This window comes from Vespula pensylvanica, chromosome 3 (genome assembly GCF_014466175.1).
Source record: "Vespula pensylvanica isolate Volc-1 chromosome 3, ASM1446617v1, whole genome shotgun sequence".
NCBI lineage: Eukaryota > Metazoa > Arthropoda > Insecta > Hymenoptera > Vespidae > Vespula > Vespula pensylvanica.
In genome coordinates this window covers 1,862,910-1,881,774 of record NC_057687.1, presented here as the reverse complement: position 1 = coordinate 1,881,774, position 18,865 = coordinate 1,862,910, and the positions used below count along the sequence as shown (strand labels likewise).

The window sequence follows — 18,865 nt, the reverse complement described above, 5'->3', positions numbered from 1 at the left end:
CGAAGATTGTTGGTTAATTCGAAGGTATTATTTTATAGGGCAAGGTAAAGTATCGTGTTTTTTTCTTTCTTTTTGTTAATATTTGATTTTTATTAATTCATTCGGGTTTTAAAAAGCGTTTGTTCTATATTAATTATAATAAACGAAGATTGTTAATTAATTTGATGTGAAAAGTATTATATTAATTCGTAGAACAAGATAAAGTATAATATTAAAAATTGATTTTTATTAATTAATTCGATTTTCAGAAAGCGTGCGTTCTATATTGAATATAAAAAACAGAGATTGGTAGTTAATTCGGAGTGCAAAGTATTAATTCAAATAAGATGGTAAAATATCGTGCTTATTATTAATATTCGATTTTAAAATGGGCACGCTTCTATATTAATTATAAGAATGATAGTTAATTCGAAATAAATTCAAATAATCAAATATCATTTCAAGAAAATATTGAATATTGAAAAGGTTTTTTCGCTATGTTTATTTATTCGCTGTGATCATAAGATTTATTTTTTATGAACAATTTCATGAACAATTTTTAAATTACGAGTTTATAACATTGACTTTTTAATTAATGTGCTATTCGATATTAAATGATATATTTGATTTTTATTAGAAATAAAGAATTTTATTTCATGATAATAAATTATAAGATAATATGAAACTGAACTTAACTTATCCTATTCCATCAATAAATTCATAATATTGGAACAAATAAAAAAATACCTCTTTTAAACTAAATATTAAAATTATAAAAAAAATATATAACAAAATTATATTATAAATTAGATATATATGTATACACTATTTATATAATATAATGTAAATTTGAAATTAGAAATATTATTTCAAATGGTACAATAACAGATCGAATCTCAAAAGAATAAGAAAAGATATCTGATGCATTAGTTCATTATCAGATAAAATTTGACGAATATTTATAAAATCTCTCATGTAGCACTAAACATAACCAATCTACATACAATCATCGTCTTTGATTAATGAAATTTTTACGCTATATTTTAGATTAATTCTAAAAAAACCAAAACGTTTCTCAAATCTTCTTTAACATCCTGAAATATCTAAACGATCTAAATCTTGATTGTACGATAACGTCTTAAAAGAGATCGGATTGTTCTCAGAAATTCTAAAAAAAAAAAAAAAAAATAAATAAATAAAGAAAGAAAAAGAAAGATAAATAAAAAGAAACAAAAAGAAATAAAAGAATACAAAAAAATAAAAAAAGAAGAAAAAGTTTCGATACCGATCGTAATTTCATTGAAGTTCTAATAACATCGAATACAACGAAGAACAACAACAATAACGACTGTTATCAAAATTAAAAGAAATGATTGTCGATGTCTCGAGGAATGACGAACGAACGAACGAACGAACGAACGAACGAACGAACGAACGATCGATCGCATGTACGTAAACGATTTGAAAATGCAAACGTACGTTAAGGGAGAAGAAGAGTTTCGTGGATTTTGAGAGAAAGGTATGGGTTGCTTGCACATGCCCCGTAGTAGAAACGAGATTAATAAAGATTAGCAAAGTCGGAATAATATAATATGATCTCGTTAGACCGATTAGCCCGCCTGGGGGCCTGCTGCAGGATGTCTGGCTTCTCTTCCTACTGGCTAAGGGTATACCGTAGAGACGTACATAAGTCCGTGTAAGTCTGTAAGTAAGCGTAAGACTGCGAGAAGGGAGAGACCTCGGAAAGAAGCCCCGTTAAAAGAAAGAGAGAGTATTTCTCGGTGCGCGATGCTAGAAATTCTATTTCCTTAACGTACTTCGCAGACATTTGCCAGATATCACAAAACACACTCACACCAAAAAAACACAAAGACAAAGGTATATGTATTGAGACCGCTCACAAAACTTCATCGCAGTAACTTTTACGACTTTTATTTCAGACGAGTCCTAAATCTTTATACGATTGCAATCTTCGAATTGTCATATAGAATAGAAAGAAAATTATTTTGATCAAAATTGAACGATCGTGTTAGATTATTTCGAATTTGATTTTATATTATTCTACTGATAGTCGCCGTATGTTACGGTGAAATGAGTCATCGTGCTGCGAAGATCATGATAGGGCAAAAACGTTTTACAAGGACGAGGAAGAGCGTACCATCAGTTACTATGTCAACTACGACGAGCATAAGAAGAAGTTAAGGAAACGTATGAATGTGTGTGTGTGTGTGTATATATATATATATGTATGTGTGTGTTTGTGTAAGGGTCTCAATGAGTGTGAAATGGAATAAAAAGTGGACAGGACTCGTAATATATATAATGTTCGAGCTCGATCGTCTTGCTTTCTTAGAGATATGTAAGTACATATGTATCTGTATGTGTATGTGTGTGTGTTTGTTTGTGTTTGTGTGGATGTATGGATACCTGTGACTTGACTCCTATCGACGTCACGTGTAATTCACGACAAATAATATCCCGCTGTTAAACACTGCTTTACCCACACGCCACGTAATTACTATGATTATAGAGCCACGACGCTCGGATTCTTAAGTAACCCTGTTGCGGTTGACTCCTTTCGAACGAAACGAAATCGAACGTAAAATTGTCTCACGAGTGTTCAAAACGTTCCTTTTCTGAAAGTGTAAAGAAAGCAAGAATTAATAAACTTCGATCGTTTACGCACAGGTATACTTAAAATCTTACGAATTTGCGTTAAAAATGTTATATCAATAGTTTCATTTATAAAATGCTGTATTAATACTTTCTTGCGGTGAATCGAATTAATTCGACTTTAAATACAGATATTTGGGATTTTTACAATATCAGATAAACAATAATCATCGTTGTATTCGAGTTAAATCAAATGGAAAATTTAATTATTTGATGAGTTCTTTTTCAATTCTTTCAGAAAGAATAAAAAGAAATAAGGAAATGAAAGAATAAGAAAAAAATAGAAAATACATTCAGCGTTTAGAATACTATTGATAGTCCAGCGTAGACTTTTTATAGATCATGAAATTTTCCACGTGTTACGCGTGTTTTGATAATTCATCGATCAAAGAAACGTCTACGTCTATAAATCATAAATCTGCATATAGATATAAATGTAATATACATATATTATGAATTATATATATATATATTTTATATATTCCATTTATAAAATTATATATATATATATTCCATTTAGACGGAATGATCGAGACAGTATTTTTTATAGAATAACATTAAACGATGATATAATCAGATTGCTAACGTACCGTTCGATTCACGCACACATTCCTACAGAATGTCCTCTCCTTTGTCTTTCAAATCTACGTCGTTTTCTTTTCTTTTTTGTATTGACCTACTTATATACACAATCATTCGTATCTCACGTATTTGCTTATTTATTTACATATCTGTAAGTACTTACTATGCACTTGGTAATAACAAACCCGGACATAGACATTCGTACAACGATGTGAAGCAAAGATATTTTATTTTGAAAATTTTAAATACATATGTATAACATGTGACACACATATATATATATAATAAATATATATATATATATTATGTACATCTATATATGTATATATATATATGTATATATATATATATATATATATATATATATATATATATATACATTGATGTACATAATATATTTATATATAGATCTACACGTGTTATATTTATTCGCGTGTGCTACAATATTTGCGTGATTCGTCCGTGGAAAAAGAAAAAAATTAATTTGAATTTCTAAACCATATTGAAATGCCGTTCTAATATAGCAAATACGTTGTAAATGGAACGGAAGCATGGATTCACCTGTTTAACTGAAAACCAACCGGTTTCTCCTTCTGTTAAGTGTAACTATTTATCCTTTTCTATTTATCTTCTTTTTCTCTCTTTCTTTCTCTCTATTTTTCTCTCTTTTTTTTTTTTTTATTTTTGTAATCGAACCATCTTCCGTGTTTCTCTTAATAAACGAGTTTACTGGTCAATCTGATTGTATATGTATCAATATGTCCATGTAATATATTTCGTAACTGAGGAAAACTTGTTTCTACCACTATATACTTATCGTTTAGAACGCTATAACTCTTTTATTTAAGAAACATTATCCTACGATAATAAGCAATCAAGTCTCATAGCTGTTCCCATTTAAATGCTCCACTTTCTACAGATATCTAGATATCGTCATTAGAAGAAAGAAGTTGAATTCTTATGAAAATTAACGATCCCTTGCATGTGACGATAGTTTAAACGAATATATTAATTGTTATTAATAACATATATATATATATATATATATATATATATATATATATATGTATGTATGTATGTAAGAGAGAGAGAGAGAGAGAGAGAGAGAGAGAGAGAGAGAGAGAGAAATTTTATAAGACCAATTGCCATCATTTTTTTTTTTTATACTATCTATAACCTTATATAACAACAAATTTACGTCCTTAATATATCTATATTATATAATTCTTATTTATTATTTCGTCAGAAAATTAATTATTATTTCACATTCGAAAGTTAATATTCAGCAAGTATAAATTACTTGTTATACCATAATAATACTATAAGTTTGATAAATATTATATAATTTTTTTTTTTATATAGAAAGGAATACGATATTTTTAATAAAAATTTCTAGGTGTATTCTTAAAATTGTATCGTCGATGATCGACATTTTAAATCGATATTTTAAGGGATTTATCTTACTCGTTGCAAGGAAATTTAAGAAAATGGAGAAGACTATATTTAATTCATATTTTTAAACAAATGATTTAATTATTATTATACGTTATTAATAATATATAAGAGAGACAGAGAGAGAGAGAGAGAGAGAGAGAGAGAGAGAGAGAGAGAGAGAGAGAGAGAGAGATAGAAATTTCTATAAAACCAATTTCTATCATTTTTTTTTTTTTTTATATCATCTATAACGTTATATAACAACAATATTAATATATCTATACTATATAATCTTTATTCATTATTTCGTCAGAGAATGAATTATTAGTTAACATTGAAAAGTTAATATTCACCAAATATAAATTACGTGATATAGCATAATACAAATTTTGTTTAATAAACATATAATTTTTTTTTTCTATAAAATAAGGAACACCATATTTTCAATAGAAATTTCTAGATGTATCGTTAAAATTGTATACTAATCTGTGATCATAAGTCGAAATTTTGAGACCTATCGTATTCCTTGCAAAGAAATTTAAGAAGACGGAGAAAACTATATTTAATTCATATTTTCAAACAAATGATTTAATTATTACTATACGTTATTAATAATATATAAGAGAGAGAGAGAGAGAAATAGACATTTCTATAAAATCAATTTCTATCGTTTTTTTTTTTTTTTTTATATCATCTATAACGTTATATAACAACAAATTTACGTCCTTAATATATCTATACTACATAATCCTTATTCATTATTTCGTCAGAGAATGAATTATTAGTTAACATTGGAAAGTTAATATTCACCAAATACAAATTACGTGATATAGCATAATACAAATTTTGTTTAATAAACATATAATTTTTTTTTTTTTTTCTATAAAATAAGGAACACGATATTTTCAATAAAAATGTCTAAATGTATCGTTAAAATTGTATCGTCGGTGACCGACATTTTAAGTCGACATTTTAAGAGACCCATCTTATTCCTTGGAAGGAACTTTAAAAAGAAAGAAAAGAAGAAGATGGAGGAGGAGGTGAAGGAAGTGGAGGAAGTAAAAGAAGTAGAAGAAGAAGAAGAAGAAGAAGAACGATATATTCCCGACGACAAGCCAGCCGATCGGCACACCTGTGTCCGCGCGCCTAAAGTCGGTGCCCTCGAAAATGAGTGGGTGGAACGGTTAGGGACAGGATAATAACACGTTGCTGCGTTGCTGCAGCGTGTGAAACAATGCCGCGCATTGTTGTCGAATAAGAGAGTAGATATAAGCGAGTAGGAGAAAGAGAAAGAGAAAGAGAAAGAGAGAGAGAAAGAAAGAGGAAAAACATCGCTCGATTTTCTTTCTTCTTCTATCTTTCAAACGTATACACACGCTCGAAAAGCTTCCGTGAGACCGAAAAGCCGAAAATCTAATCGGATCAACTTTCGAAACTAAGGAAAGTCAGCGTTTCCATTGAGTTAATTACACGGAATTTCGTTTTAAATCATTTTAGACGATCGAGTTAAAAAAAAAGAAACACATAGACACATAAACATATACATAGGCACAGGGACGATAGAAGAAGTAGAGTCGGTCTTTTGTGATCTATGGATGGATCTTCTCTATGGGTCCAATCACATCAGCGCTAATTATCATGGGAAGGGTGCCGTTGTGATTGATCGATCTCACTCACGATTTTTTTCTTACGATCATAATTAATCTTCGTATTCGATAAAATCTATTCGATCTATCGAAATATCTAAGTAGTTGAAAAATCGAAAAGTATCGGAAAAGAAAGAAAAAGATATAAAAAGACAGAGAGAGAGAGAGAGAGAGAGAGAGAGAGAGAGAGAGATTTTCTATCTGAAAATCGTCATCCATGGACAAGAGAAACTGGCCTAATCGCTAACATAATGGTCTAGCATGAAAAGAGAGTAGTAGGTAGGAGACGAAATATATTGTCGCTGTAGGATAGAAAGAGACAGAGGGAGAATAGACAGAGGGTTAAGCTCTCTTCGCGGAAGGAAACGAGTATCGCGCAATAACCAAAGACGAAGAACCTTGTTCGAGTCGTGGTACTTCGAATGGGAGGAACCCGGGCTCCTGTAATCGGCAGATTAATGTTCGTTTCTCGAACCTAATCTCAAGCGTATCCTACGTTCGAACGGACCTGACGTCCTTCTCAGAGAGAGAGAGAGAGAGAGAGAGAGAGAGAGAGGATCTTCCTCCGCTCTCTCTCTCTCTCTCTCTCTCTCTCTCTCTCTCTCTCTATCTGTCTATCTCTATTTCTGTCTTTTTCTATCTCTTACGCTTGGACTCGAAGGGACGAGTGATCTTAAATCCAAGAATTTCGATTTATGCGATCGCGACCCTCTAACTCACTTCTCTTCTATCGGACAATCACGTTTATACTACGTGTACATGGACCCTTTAGATCATTTGACGAGAAAAAAAAAAAAGAAAAAGAGAAAGAAAGAGGAGAAAAAAAGAAGGAGTAATTAAAATTGATGACAACGATGATAAATTGTATCGTTCGTAGGAACGAGAAAAATTTCCTTTTTTCCTTTTCTTCTCTTTCTTTCCTTTTTTTTTTTTTTTTTTTACCTTTCGAGCCCTTACGAAGAGATTTAAATTTGCATTTTCACGCGAGCGGAAGCTGAATAAACGCGAGTGGTTTCTCGTTTCGTTGCTAAACGGAACGACGTGCGAAGGCTGCTCCGAGAAGCCGTTAACGCCTCCGGTTTTTTCTAAACCGTTGTTTCGTCGTCCAACTAATGCTTTAAAAAGAGAGAGAGAGAGAGAGAGAGAGAGAGAGAGAGAGAGAAGGTTCGACATTAAGGGTCCAAAGGGTGTCTTTCTCCGTTCTTCGTATTATCCATGGTGGTTTGACCAAAGACCAGTTTCACGTATTGCCCTCGATTTTTCCCATGGCCTAGTAAGGTAGAAAAGGCCATCACCGATGCCCTGATCGGACCTTTTGAAGGGTTACCGAGAAAGGGCTCTCCGTGTGTCCGGTTTACGAACCGGGCCGGTTTAAGTCCCCGTAAAGAGATCTACTCTTATTCTCTCTGTCTTTTTCTCGCTAGGATCATCGATCAAAATATTTTCGCGTCAAGGGAACGCGTAAACGCCTCGTGACCCTCCCCCTATGAGCCTCCCTTTCACTTTCTCAACCCTTTGCACTTTACTTTTTTTGTTCCTTCTTTTCTCTCTCTCTCTCTCTCTTTCTCTCTCTCTCTCTCTCTCTCTTTCTCTCTCTGTCTTTTCTTCTTTTTCTTTTTTACTAACCGTTCCCGTTTTCTCCCTTCTTCTATCAACGTCAATATCCTTTATGCTAACATCGAACAATCCTAATCGTTCCTCTACCTGTCTCTTTCCAGCTCTCATAAAAGAAAAGAGAAAAGAAGAAAAAGAAAGGTAAAAAGAAAGAGGAAGTCCTTAATGGAGAAAGATTAAAAAGAGAGTTAAAGAGATAAAATACAGGCGGCGAGTTGAGGACGACTCAAAAAGAAATTTCGATGGCTACCAAATTACGAAGAGAATCGAGAGAGAGAAAGAGACAGAAATAGGGACAGAGATAGAAGAGAGAGAGAGAGAGAGAGAGAGAGAGAGAGAGAAAGAAGAGGAAGAGAAAGAGAAAGAAAAAAGAAAAGTACCACCAAATCGTGGCGGCCGGTTTTACACAAGGATCGTAAAGCTGACGATTTACCGACGCCATCTTCGAGCGTAACGATCGTGATATCTGCGCGCTTTAACGCGCCTGATACGCGACGAAAAGAGGAGACTCGCAATCGAAATTTCCGCAGAAGCGACGAGAAAGAACGCGAGCATCTTTTTTCTTTCATTTTCTTTCTTCTTCTTCTTCTTCTTCTTCTTCTTCTTCTTCTTATTCTTCTTTCTTTTTTTTTTTTTTTATTATTACATTTTTGTTTTTCATTCCTTCGTCAAGATTTTTTTTTTTTTGTTTTATTCGGATATGCCCGAACGATGACAAGGATTCGGCCTTGCGAATTGAACCCCAGTCGTAAAAGTCGTAATTTATCGGACACGCAGTGTAATGATCCAACTACGGGACTTTAATTACATCTCATCTCTGTCCTCCTTGAAAGCGTCTTCCGCGAAATAGCTCGGTGAACGTATTGAACGTTCCTTTTCATTTCTCGTAACTCGTAACTTTCAGAGAGAGAGAGAGAGAGAGAGAGAGAGAGAGAGAGAGAGGGAGAGAGAAGGAAACCGGCACGAGTCCTGTTTATCGAAATACGTATATTACGAGAAGTAGTTTCTCATTAGGTTTCTTTCTGTCGATAAAACGAGCAGGGAGAAAGAAAAAAAAAAAAAAAAGAAAAAGTTAAGATTGTAAGTGTCACCTTGCCATTCCGTTTTCTTATAGTCGATTTCTATTCGCAGGCGCTGTGAGTTTTATTGATGATAATTTTAAAGATAGATTTTAATGACAAATGTTTTGTTTACCGTCGATCAGATTAGAAAAACTTGAAATTGGAAACGAACGGGTGATCAACAAGATGATTTTTATCGATCTTGTTTCATTTTTAGTTGTTACATTAATTACAATCGAGAATGATTTTGTTGAAAATTGGCAATGATTTTTATTGAAAATAAAAATTACAAAAGAATCTTGATCGAGCCTATTTTCCCAGAGAAACTCGACGAACGAATTAGGAAGAATGATGAGGATGATCAATCTGGTTCTATTTTATTCTCTTCGTACAAAACGATCTCATGGAGAATAAAACGAAGAATCTAAGGTTATTTCCTTTCTTGAGAATATTTGGTATCGTGAAAAAAATTAAAAGTTAACAACGAAGTTAGTCCAACGAAATTTCTTTTCCAGGGAGAAACCGGTCGTACGATTGAAAAAGAATGACGAGGATGATCAGCATCGTTTTCTCGTGAATAGTTTATAATGAAAATCAAAGAAACGACGTAAGTCACTTTAACGAAACTTGTGTTCTCTTAGAGAAACTCGGTGAACGAATGAAAAAGGATGACAAGTGCTATCGGCCAGGTTTATTCCATAATGAATGTTAATAATGAAAATCAATGGTTACAACAAAGTTACTTTAAGTAAAACTTCTATGCCCCGACAATGTCGAGTAAACGAATGAAAAAGAATGACAGGGATGATCAGCTTCGTTCTATCTAATCCTCGGGCAATGATTTTATTGAAAATCAAAGGAATGACGTTGCACCGAGTATGCACCGAATAGAAACCGAGCGTTCCGCATTGAACGTTCATTGCCGTAATCGCCCTGATTGTCGGCGATCACTTTATTACGTCGACGGATTGATTTTGATGTCAAGCGATGTCAAACGGCCGCGAATTATCGTCAATTTGTCAGGACGTTCTCGTGATGCGGTCTCGATTGCCGGGTTATCGGCAAATAGGGTGCGCGACGCGTGCTCGATGATTCACAGATGGTAGGCAGGACGAATCACGACGAGAAATATCAGACGAAAGGTACACCGTATCGGGTTTAGATGTACAAAAGTAAGTAGAAACTACGTATAAACCAAATGATCACGGTTTCTCATTGCTCGTTTGATGACGATTAACCGATTAACTGTTTTCATTGCCCTTTGCTCTTGCTCGTTTCCCTTTGCTTATTCGTAATACTCGAATCCTTGTAACTCGATAGAGATTTTAACAAAACCAGCAACGAAAATAAATTGTCTTGGGTAAATGTAATAAACGAAATAAATATTCTATCTATATTGACAAATTTTATGTAACTCTATAATAACTCAATTCCGATGTTACATTTTATACGTTCAAATTTGTCGATAAGATATCCGAGTCTCGTATCTCTTGTACTTTAACGATTGCGAAAGGAACGAAATACGAACGAACAAATCTCTTTCCGAATCACTTCCACGTTTTCTCGTGACAATGAATTAATCGAGTTTGTTTCACGATGAGAATTACCGCTATCACGATGATCCTAGTTTCTATACTTGTTAATGAACTACTAGACGCTCTATTATTGCTTTTAATCTATACAATGATAATTGATATAAAGAGATTATTCATTTGTATCATCTCAATGTAAATAATAATAATAATATTAATAATAATAATGATAATAATAATGATGATGATGATAATAATAATAATAATAATAATAATAAAAAGAAGAAGGAAGAGAACAAACAGCTGTTTTGCGAACAACTTGACAAGATTCTTAATCCAAATTGATAGATATATACGAAACAATATAAACCTAGAAAACTTTCTCGTATACCTTGAAACACTTTTAGGATAGAAATATTCCAATGAAATCACGCGAACGGTTCATCTCAGAAAAATAAGAAAAAGAATAAGAAAGAGAAAGCACCGATCGTTCGACGTGTCACTCGGCTAGCAGACGAGGGTCGTGTCGTCGTTTTCCAGGCAATTAGGGTCGCCGTGAATAGAAATTATCGTCAGATCGAGCACGTTATTACGACGTCGAGTATACCACCGATAGAGAGAAAGAGATGTGTGTGTGTGTGTGTGTGAGAGAGAGAGAGAGAGAGAGATTTCACCCTAATAACGGTAAACATCGTAGTATCCTTCGTAATTGGAACGCATCGAGGGTGAAGAAATTTTCAATGTGAGTTCAAAGTAACACGTTTGATGATTACTCGATGATTATTTCTATTCTCTTTCTCTTTCTCTTTCTCTTTCACGACAACAAAACGATTAGTTAAAATCGTGAGTTAATAACGGGTCAGCCGTCGCTTAATTGACTATCGTGTTGAATAGACGAAATCGTCGCAAGTTGAAATAATAAAAGAAAGAAGAAGAAGAAGAAAAAGAGGAGGAGGAGGAAGAAGAAGAAGAAAAAGACGTAGAAGGAGAAGAAGAGGCAGAAGAAAAAGAAGAAAAATAAAAAGAAAACGAAGAAGCTCAACGACCGGTCCCCGAGCGTTCAAAGTTCATCGCACTGTGAAGATCAGCAGGAGCCGTTCTAAGGGCGAGTAATTAGCCGAGAAACGCGGGTTCATTAGGATATCTCGGCGTATCTTCGCGACGCTTTCCGCGGGGTGGCCACGCGACCGTCGGCTCTCTTTTTCTCAAAGAAAAAGAGATACAGAGATACAGAGATATACGAAGAGTACCGTAGAGAAACAGAGAACGAGAGAGAGAAAGAGAAAGAGACAAGTACAGATACATACAAAGAAACGTGCTTGCAAATGCAATTATTTCAAGATGGTAAGAGAAAGAGAAATAGAGAGAGCGAGAGAGAGAGAGAGAGAGAGAGAGAAAGTATCTGTTAGAAGATCCAATTCGCTTTCGATGTAATATCGATCGTTTCGAGATCGTAAGTCGTTGCTTCAATCGATTCTTTTTAATTGATTTTATACGAAAACTAATTCGCACGTGCCCGAACATTCGGGTCCGAGTTCGGGCTGTAGCAGGTGGGATATGGTATCGCGTTTTACAGGTTGTAAACGGTTGGCAATTATCGATGGTATAGTATATCGTGGAATGTCGTGTGTGCGTGTCCCCGTTGTGGTTTAATCGCTCGACAGTTTCGACCTTTATCGCGAAACACGCGTTCCGCACTTGCGCGCACTTTGAACGTTCACCGACGAAACGTCCTGTCTCTTTCTCTCTCTTTCTCTCTCTCTCTCCCTCTCTCTTTCTCTCTTTCTATCTATCTCTCTCTTTCTCTTTCGTTTGGACTACATCGAGAGTGCAATTAACTGCAGCACATATATATCTCTCAGCTCGATCTTAATTTTTTTTTAAGCCATCATCCGTCTATTTTTATTTGAGAAAAGATAGAAGAAAAGAAAGAGAAAGAGAGAGAGAGAGAGAGAGAGAGATAGCGATTTGCCAGGACTCTTACCTCGCTCTGCGTTCATTAAAATAATTCTCGCGGTAATAAACGTCATTAGGAACGTCCGCGGTCTACTCCTTGCCTTACGCTATCTGCCCCCTAACCGCACACTCTCTATACGTTCTTTCTCTTCCTTAAGGTACGAGTACAAAATAGAGAGCTCGGATATATATACTTTGACTTCGTCTTAGTTAAAGATGAAAAGGTAGAGAGAGAGAGAGAGAAGAATACTCATGAATTTTAATGAGTTCGGTAGTCGAACAACGACGAGAGTGACCACGCAAAAATACATGGGGTTGCATCTTTTCCCTATCCCGTCCGCTCAAAAGCAGATATACTCAATTTTCAATAATTACCCTAAATCAAGCGATCGACAGGAAGACACGAGGAACGATCTTAGAAGGACGACCATATAAATCCTCATAAGAGAATAATACAAAGAAAGAGAGAGAGAGAGAGAGAGAGGCAGGAAGAAAAAGAGAAAGAGAAAGAGAGAGGGAATTCCGGTACGATAGAAAGGTAGAACCATAGATCACGATGAACATACATCTTCGTTATCCTCGCATCAAGACTTACCCTCGCAGGTGAATTGTCCGTAATGCTTTCCACTGCTTTTATCCCCGCAAACGACGCACTCGATGTTCGGCGACTTGTCCGTTTGCGAGCTACCGGATTGCGAGCTGTTGGCTTGACTTCCGGGCGTGGTGCTAGGTGGAAGAGGATCTCTCGGTGTCAAAACCGCACCGGTGGGTACGAGGCACGTGATATCTTCGGGCGTAGCCGAGGGTGTTAAATGCGTAGTAGGAGGCATGGGCGGCGGCGGGCCAACCTGAAGTGGTCCGCCGCCGCCGGCCGTGGCAGCTGGTGCCGCGGCTGGTGTGGGCCCACCACCGGCCCCGAGGCTAGCTCCAGGGTCCCGCGATGCCCAGGAGGGCGGCGGGGCTACCAGCGCCATCGAGGCGGTGGTGCCGCGCGCCGGGAACCCCAGCTCCAACGTGCTGGTGAACTCGGGGTGGTGGTGGTGGTGTCCTGCCGGCACCCGGCCGGGGAACAACGTCGCCGTCGCGGCCGGGTAAACCACCCCGGCAGTCGCCAGGGCGTCCGCGCCTCCTGTCCCCCCTCGAACCACCCTGACGGCTCCTTCCTCCTCTTCGTACGCCACCACCGAGCCCTCCGATTCGACTCGACTCGCGCCGATCGCGAGGAGTCTCTCGCTTCTCTCGAGGTACGTGTCTTTTCCTCTAAGATGCACTTGTCCTATTAAATCGCTCACTCTTTACTACTACTTCCTCCTTCCCCTCCTCCTCCTCCTCTTTCTTCTTCTTCTTCTTTTTCTTCTTCTTTTTCTCTTCCTTCTTCTTTCTTTTTCTTCCTTGTCTTTTATCCTTTTTACTTTTATTTTCACTCAGTTAGTTTTATATATGTATATATATATATGTATATATATATATGTGCTTGTGTATATATCGTCGAATTAAACGCGATAATCCATTAAATCTCGAGACGACACTCTTGATCACCGCCGGTACCAACCTGGTACCAAACAAATCCGAACGTTCTCCAACGAATGAAACGCAACTTGCGTCTATACTTTAGAGGGTCCAACAACCGACACGAAAGATCCCTCTTCCTCTGCTATAAACCGTAATCGACGAACGTTCGGTTGACATTTCGCGAAAGGTGAAAGAAAGGGAGAAAAAAAAAAGAAAAGAAACCAATGCACTTGCTCACTCTTTCTGACACCCCCCCGAAGAACACGCGTCGGGAACGTTACCAGACGATCGATCGATTCTCTTTCTTTTATGGAATTCGCACACTCTCTCTCTCCCTCTCTCTCTCTCTCTCTCTCTCTCTCTCTCTTTCTCTCTTTCTCGGCACACGTAAACGGCGCTTCTTGTCACACGGTGGTGCCTCGCGGGCACCTCTCTTCTCTTCTCGAGCGAAAAGCGCGCGCGCGACTCGACGATCGTCGCGTCCACCACGGCACGTCGTCCTCGGCGGAGCTTATGCGTTCGCCTGACGCGGCACGGAGGCACGCGCGCGGGAAAGAGAAAGAAAGAAAGAAAGAAAGGAAGAAAGAAAAAAGAGAAAAAAAAAAGAGAAAGAGATAAGTGGATAGAAAAGGACAGAATGACGTATATAAGAAGGAAGTACTACGATAATGGTAGTAGTAGTAGTAGTAGTAGTAGTAGTAGTAGTAGTAGTAGTAGTAGTAGTAGTAGTAGAGTAGTAAGTAAGTAATAGCGATAGCGAAAGAAGAAAAGGAAGAAGAGAGTAAGAGAGAAAGAGAGAGAGAGAAAGAGAGAGAGAAAGAGAGATAGCAGTAGATGCGCGCGCGCACACGATCCAAGAGCACACGCTGCCACTACGTGCGTTTCGTGAAGAGAGAGCAACGTAGTAGTGATAGAGTAGTAGTAGTAATAGTAGTAGTAGTAGTAGTAGTAGTAGTAGTAGTAGCAGTAGAGTAGTAGCAGTAGTAGTGTGAGTAGTAACAGTATATATGATAGCAAAGAGAGTGTACAGTGTGTAGTAGTGTGTAGTAGTAGTAGTAGTAGTAGGAGGTGGTGGAGGAGGAGGAGAGAACAGAGAGGTGATACTCGACTACCGCCTCGATACGACGACTATTCTTGGGGCCGACCAGAGACCGACTGCCGACTAAGACGACCCCTGACATCGACCTGGCCCCCACCACCCCGAAGCCTCGCGGCTTTCTCGCGGATTTTACGGGTTGCCATGGCTACCGAAGGTGGGGTCGAGTCCCGGGCGCGCCCCGGTGAGCCTCTCATTGGCTACGGAGTTACCCTACCCTCGACGGACCACCACGCGTTGCCCGACCACCGTCGAGCAACGTGTCGTCTCGCGCAACGTGCCTCTCTCTCTTTCTCTCTCTCTCTCTCTCTCTCTCTCTCTTTCTCTCTCTCTCTCTCTCTCTTACTACTTCTCGGTCTATATCTATACGTCTTTCTCTTTCTTTCTCTCGATCATTCTCTCACTCCGTTGCTCTCTGCTCCGACCTCCTATCAACTTTCCTCTCTCTCTCTCTCTCTCTCTCTCTCTCTCTCTCTCTCTCTCTCTCTCTCTCTCTCTCTGTCTGTCTCTCTTTCTTTCTCTTTCTCTCTCTTTCTATATTTCTCCCACTCCAACGAAACACTACTCTCTGCTCTCCCTACTCTCTGTCTCTATCACTATCTCTATCTTATTCTAGCTTCTTTTCCTTCGAACTCTCTCGGGCTTCTTCTTCAACCTGCCGATGATATTGCTAGGCTTTCTATCAAACCCAACTAGCAGTATGCGATCGTTAAAGAATCCAGACTCGAGAAAAACTCAAAGCTTTTTTCCATCTTCTTCGAGTATCGTATCTCTTTAGAAATCGAGGATAGTTTTTTCTTTTTTCTTTCTTTTTTTTTTTTTTTTTTTTTTGAGGAAAAGGAAAAAAGGAGAGGAAAAAGGACAAGGAGAAGAAAAAGAAGAAGGAGGAGGAAAAAAAGGATTGCGTTTGATAAAAGAAACCTGTCGTTGTCTTTCACCCTTCCTTCCTTTCTTCCTTCTTTCCTTCCTTCCTTCCTTCCTTTCTTTCTTTCTTCCTTCCTTCCTTTCTTCTTACATAGGTATCGTAACAAGGTGGGGTTGGTGATGCAGGGGTTGTGCTCGGAAAGAGAGGTCACAGCTAGAGGGCGGCAGCCAATGAGCACGAGGAGTCAAGTGGGGCGCGAAAAATGGGCCGGCCCGCCTTCCATCCACCCCCGAGGCTAAGGGTGAGGGTAAAAGTGCTAGGAGTAGGGCTACGAAGGGCTTCGAAGGCGGCCGGGCCATCGAGTCAGGGTCAGTCAGGTCGCAGCCCTCTACCTCTGCACTTTTCACTGTCGTGCTCTTTGCTCTTTCCCTCTCTCTCTCTCTCTTTCTCTCTCTCTCTCTCTCTCTCTCTCTCTCTCTCTTTCTTTCTTTCTTTCTATTACGTACCGAAGACACACGCTTCGTTCTTTCACCCCGTATCGCAGCACGTTTTCAACTTTTACTAGAATCGATCGTGATGCTTCTTTTCTTTCGTCCTCCTATTTTCTTCACGCAACTATGTCTCGGCGAACGTTCATCGAACCCAAAAGCCGCAAAAGTCGTATATATTCCGACGCCCACCTGAACGATTGAAACGTTAGAACGAACTAGTCGTAAGAGGAAGTTGCTTACTTTCTTGAAGAATTCATCCATTCAACTAGATATGCAGATTACTGCGAGGACAATTGCTTATAATATAAGTAGATACATACACTCACACATTTATATATATATATATATATGTATTATGTATATATACATACATACATACATATATACATACATACATACATATATTATATATATAGAAAGAGAGATTATGTATATATGTAGATAACATACATATATCTATCGTATCTATACTGTTTCCTGGTCTGTCTCTTTGCTAGAGCACTAAAAAAAGAAAAAGAAAAAAAGAGAGAAAGAGACAGAGAGAAACAGAGAAAGAAAGAGAGAGAAGAGTGAAGAACAGGCTGACGGGGTCAGCCATGGCGTTAATGAGGAAATAAATACGCATGTGCGGGCTATGCTAATTCGGCCCCTCGTGCGCTCCTCGGTCTTTCAAGTCAACTGCGACAACGACAACTCCGACAACGACAATGAGCAGAAGCAAGAGCGAGAATATACCACCGGTCATCGTGGATTGGCTCGACGTGCCGGCGGCAGGTAATGCGCGAACTTTGACCTAGCTCGTAAAAATCGTCGAGTTACCGTCCCGTTGCAGCTGCAGCCGATGCAAATGTCGATGACGATGAGGATGAGGATGAGGATGAGGATGAGGAGAGGGGAACGATCGGAGGATGAGAAGAAGAGGATGGGAGGAGGATGAGAGGATGATGAGGACGAGTGGACGCGAGTAACGCGACTATCGACTCGGCCATATCTGATTCGCCGTGTCATCGGGAATCAAGCTGCGTTCTTCTCGTCGTACCGCTCGTTAAAGAACTCCCATCAAAGAAGGTTGCTGCTGTCGCTATTGCTATTGCTGATGTTTCTGCTGCTGCTGTTGCTGCTGCTGCTGCTGCTGTTGCTGCTACTTTCAACGATTTTCTTTACTCTTGTCTTTCTCTCTCCTTCTTTCTCTCTCTCTCTCTCTCTCTCTCTCTCTCTCTCTTTCTCTCTCTCTCTCTCTCTTTCTCTTTTTCTTTCTTTCTTCATCCGAGTATCCTCCTCTTTTCTTCGCTTGCAATTAACACCTCGAGATAGTTATTATTTCCTCAAGCGAATCGCCGGCATTCTATTATCGTATCGATACTATCGATCGTTTCTTTTTGTTGTTCTTCTTCTTCTTCTTCTTTTCTCTTTCTCTTTTTCTTTCTCTCTCTCTCTCTCTCTCTCTCTCTCTCTCTCTCTCTTTCTCTCTGTCTTTCTGTCTCTGTCTCTCTCTCTCTTTCTAGCTGTCTATCTTTCTCGATTAATGGTCTAATAAACACTCCAGTTAAGGGTTTACGAAGGAACTTTTCGCTTTGCTTTACGAGCGAAAGTTTTTTCCAGATTGTTGTTCCTTCATTGTCGAAACATCGTAAAGCAATTACGTCATTTATTACACGTCGAACGATAATTAACAAATGTATTATATTTCCTTCGAAATTAACATCGTTCCGTATTCGTACGATCTTAAGTTCAGATTTGTATATAGAATCTTTCTTATGAGTAAAATATCTAATAAAAGATATTTTTAAAAACGAACATTTTTCATGGATTGAGATATAATCTTTGAAAAACAAAAAAAAAAAAAGGAAGAGGAAAAAATTATGCTTTTTTAATGAAGCGATTATTAAGCGATCCAAATCAATATTTTTGACGAGACACTTCCCGACATATTTTTATCGATCCTGGATCGAGAATATCAGTACACGTCTTGTTTCGAGATTTCAGTTTGACAAAAAAGAATCGAACAAATACTTGTACCTTTTCCGTACCAGGAGAAACGAGATCGGTGCCCTAACACAACCCCCATTGCCGTGGCAGTCCCGAAGGAAATTGACTCGCAGGAAAAAGAAAGAAAGAAAGAAAAAAAAAAGAGAGAAAAGAGAAAGAAAAAAAAAACAGAGAGAATGAAGCGTTTCGACAAGAGGTACGTTCTTTGTCCGTTTACGGACACACTCGTTAAAAACGACTTTTCGAAAAATCGATAAACGGATGTGAATACTCGTTATCGATCGTGGTTCGACTATCGATCGTACTCTACGGAACGGAATGCAGAACGGACTACATTTAATGCCTTCTAAATCCGAATCGAATTCGAAAATAGAAAATGGAGAACAGATTTTCTTTCTTTCTGATTTCAAACACGGATATTTCTTTATGCGATCG

At 37.9% G+C, this 18,865-nt stretch overlaps 1 protein-coding gene across 2 annotated transcripts in view; it reads right to left on the bottom strand.

Annotated features, from left to right (window-relative positions):
- LOC122627638 (COUP transcription factor 2) overlaps nt 1-15,273 on the bottom strand; it is a 118,731-nt gene extending 103,458 nt beyond the window's left edge. Inside the window, exon 1 of one of the 2 annotated variants that reach the window (XM_043808923.1) lies at nt 13,073-15,273. In XM_043808923.1, coding sequence (XP_043664858.1) covers nt 13,073-13,451 — 379 coding nt within the window. In that variant the 5' untranslated portion in view covers nt 13,452-15,273. The remainder of the gene's footprint in view (nt 1-13,072) is intronic. The other variant, XM_043808924.1, reaches the window with a different exon arrangement.
- Between the last annotated feature and the right edge of the window lie 3,592 nt (nt 15,274-18,865).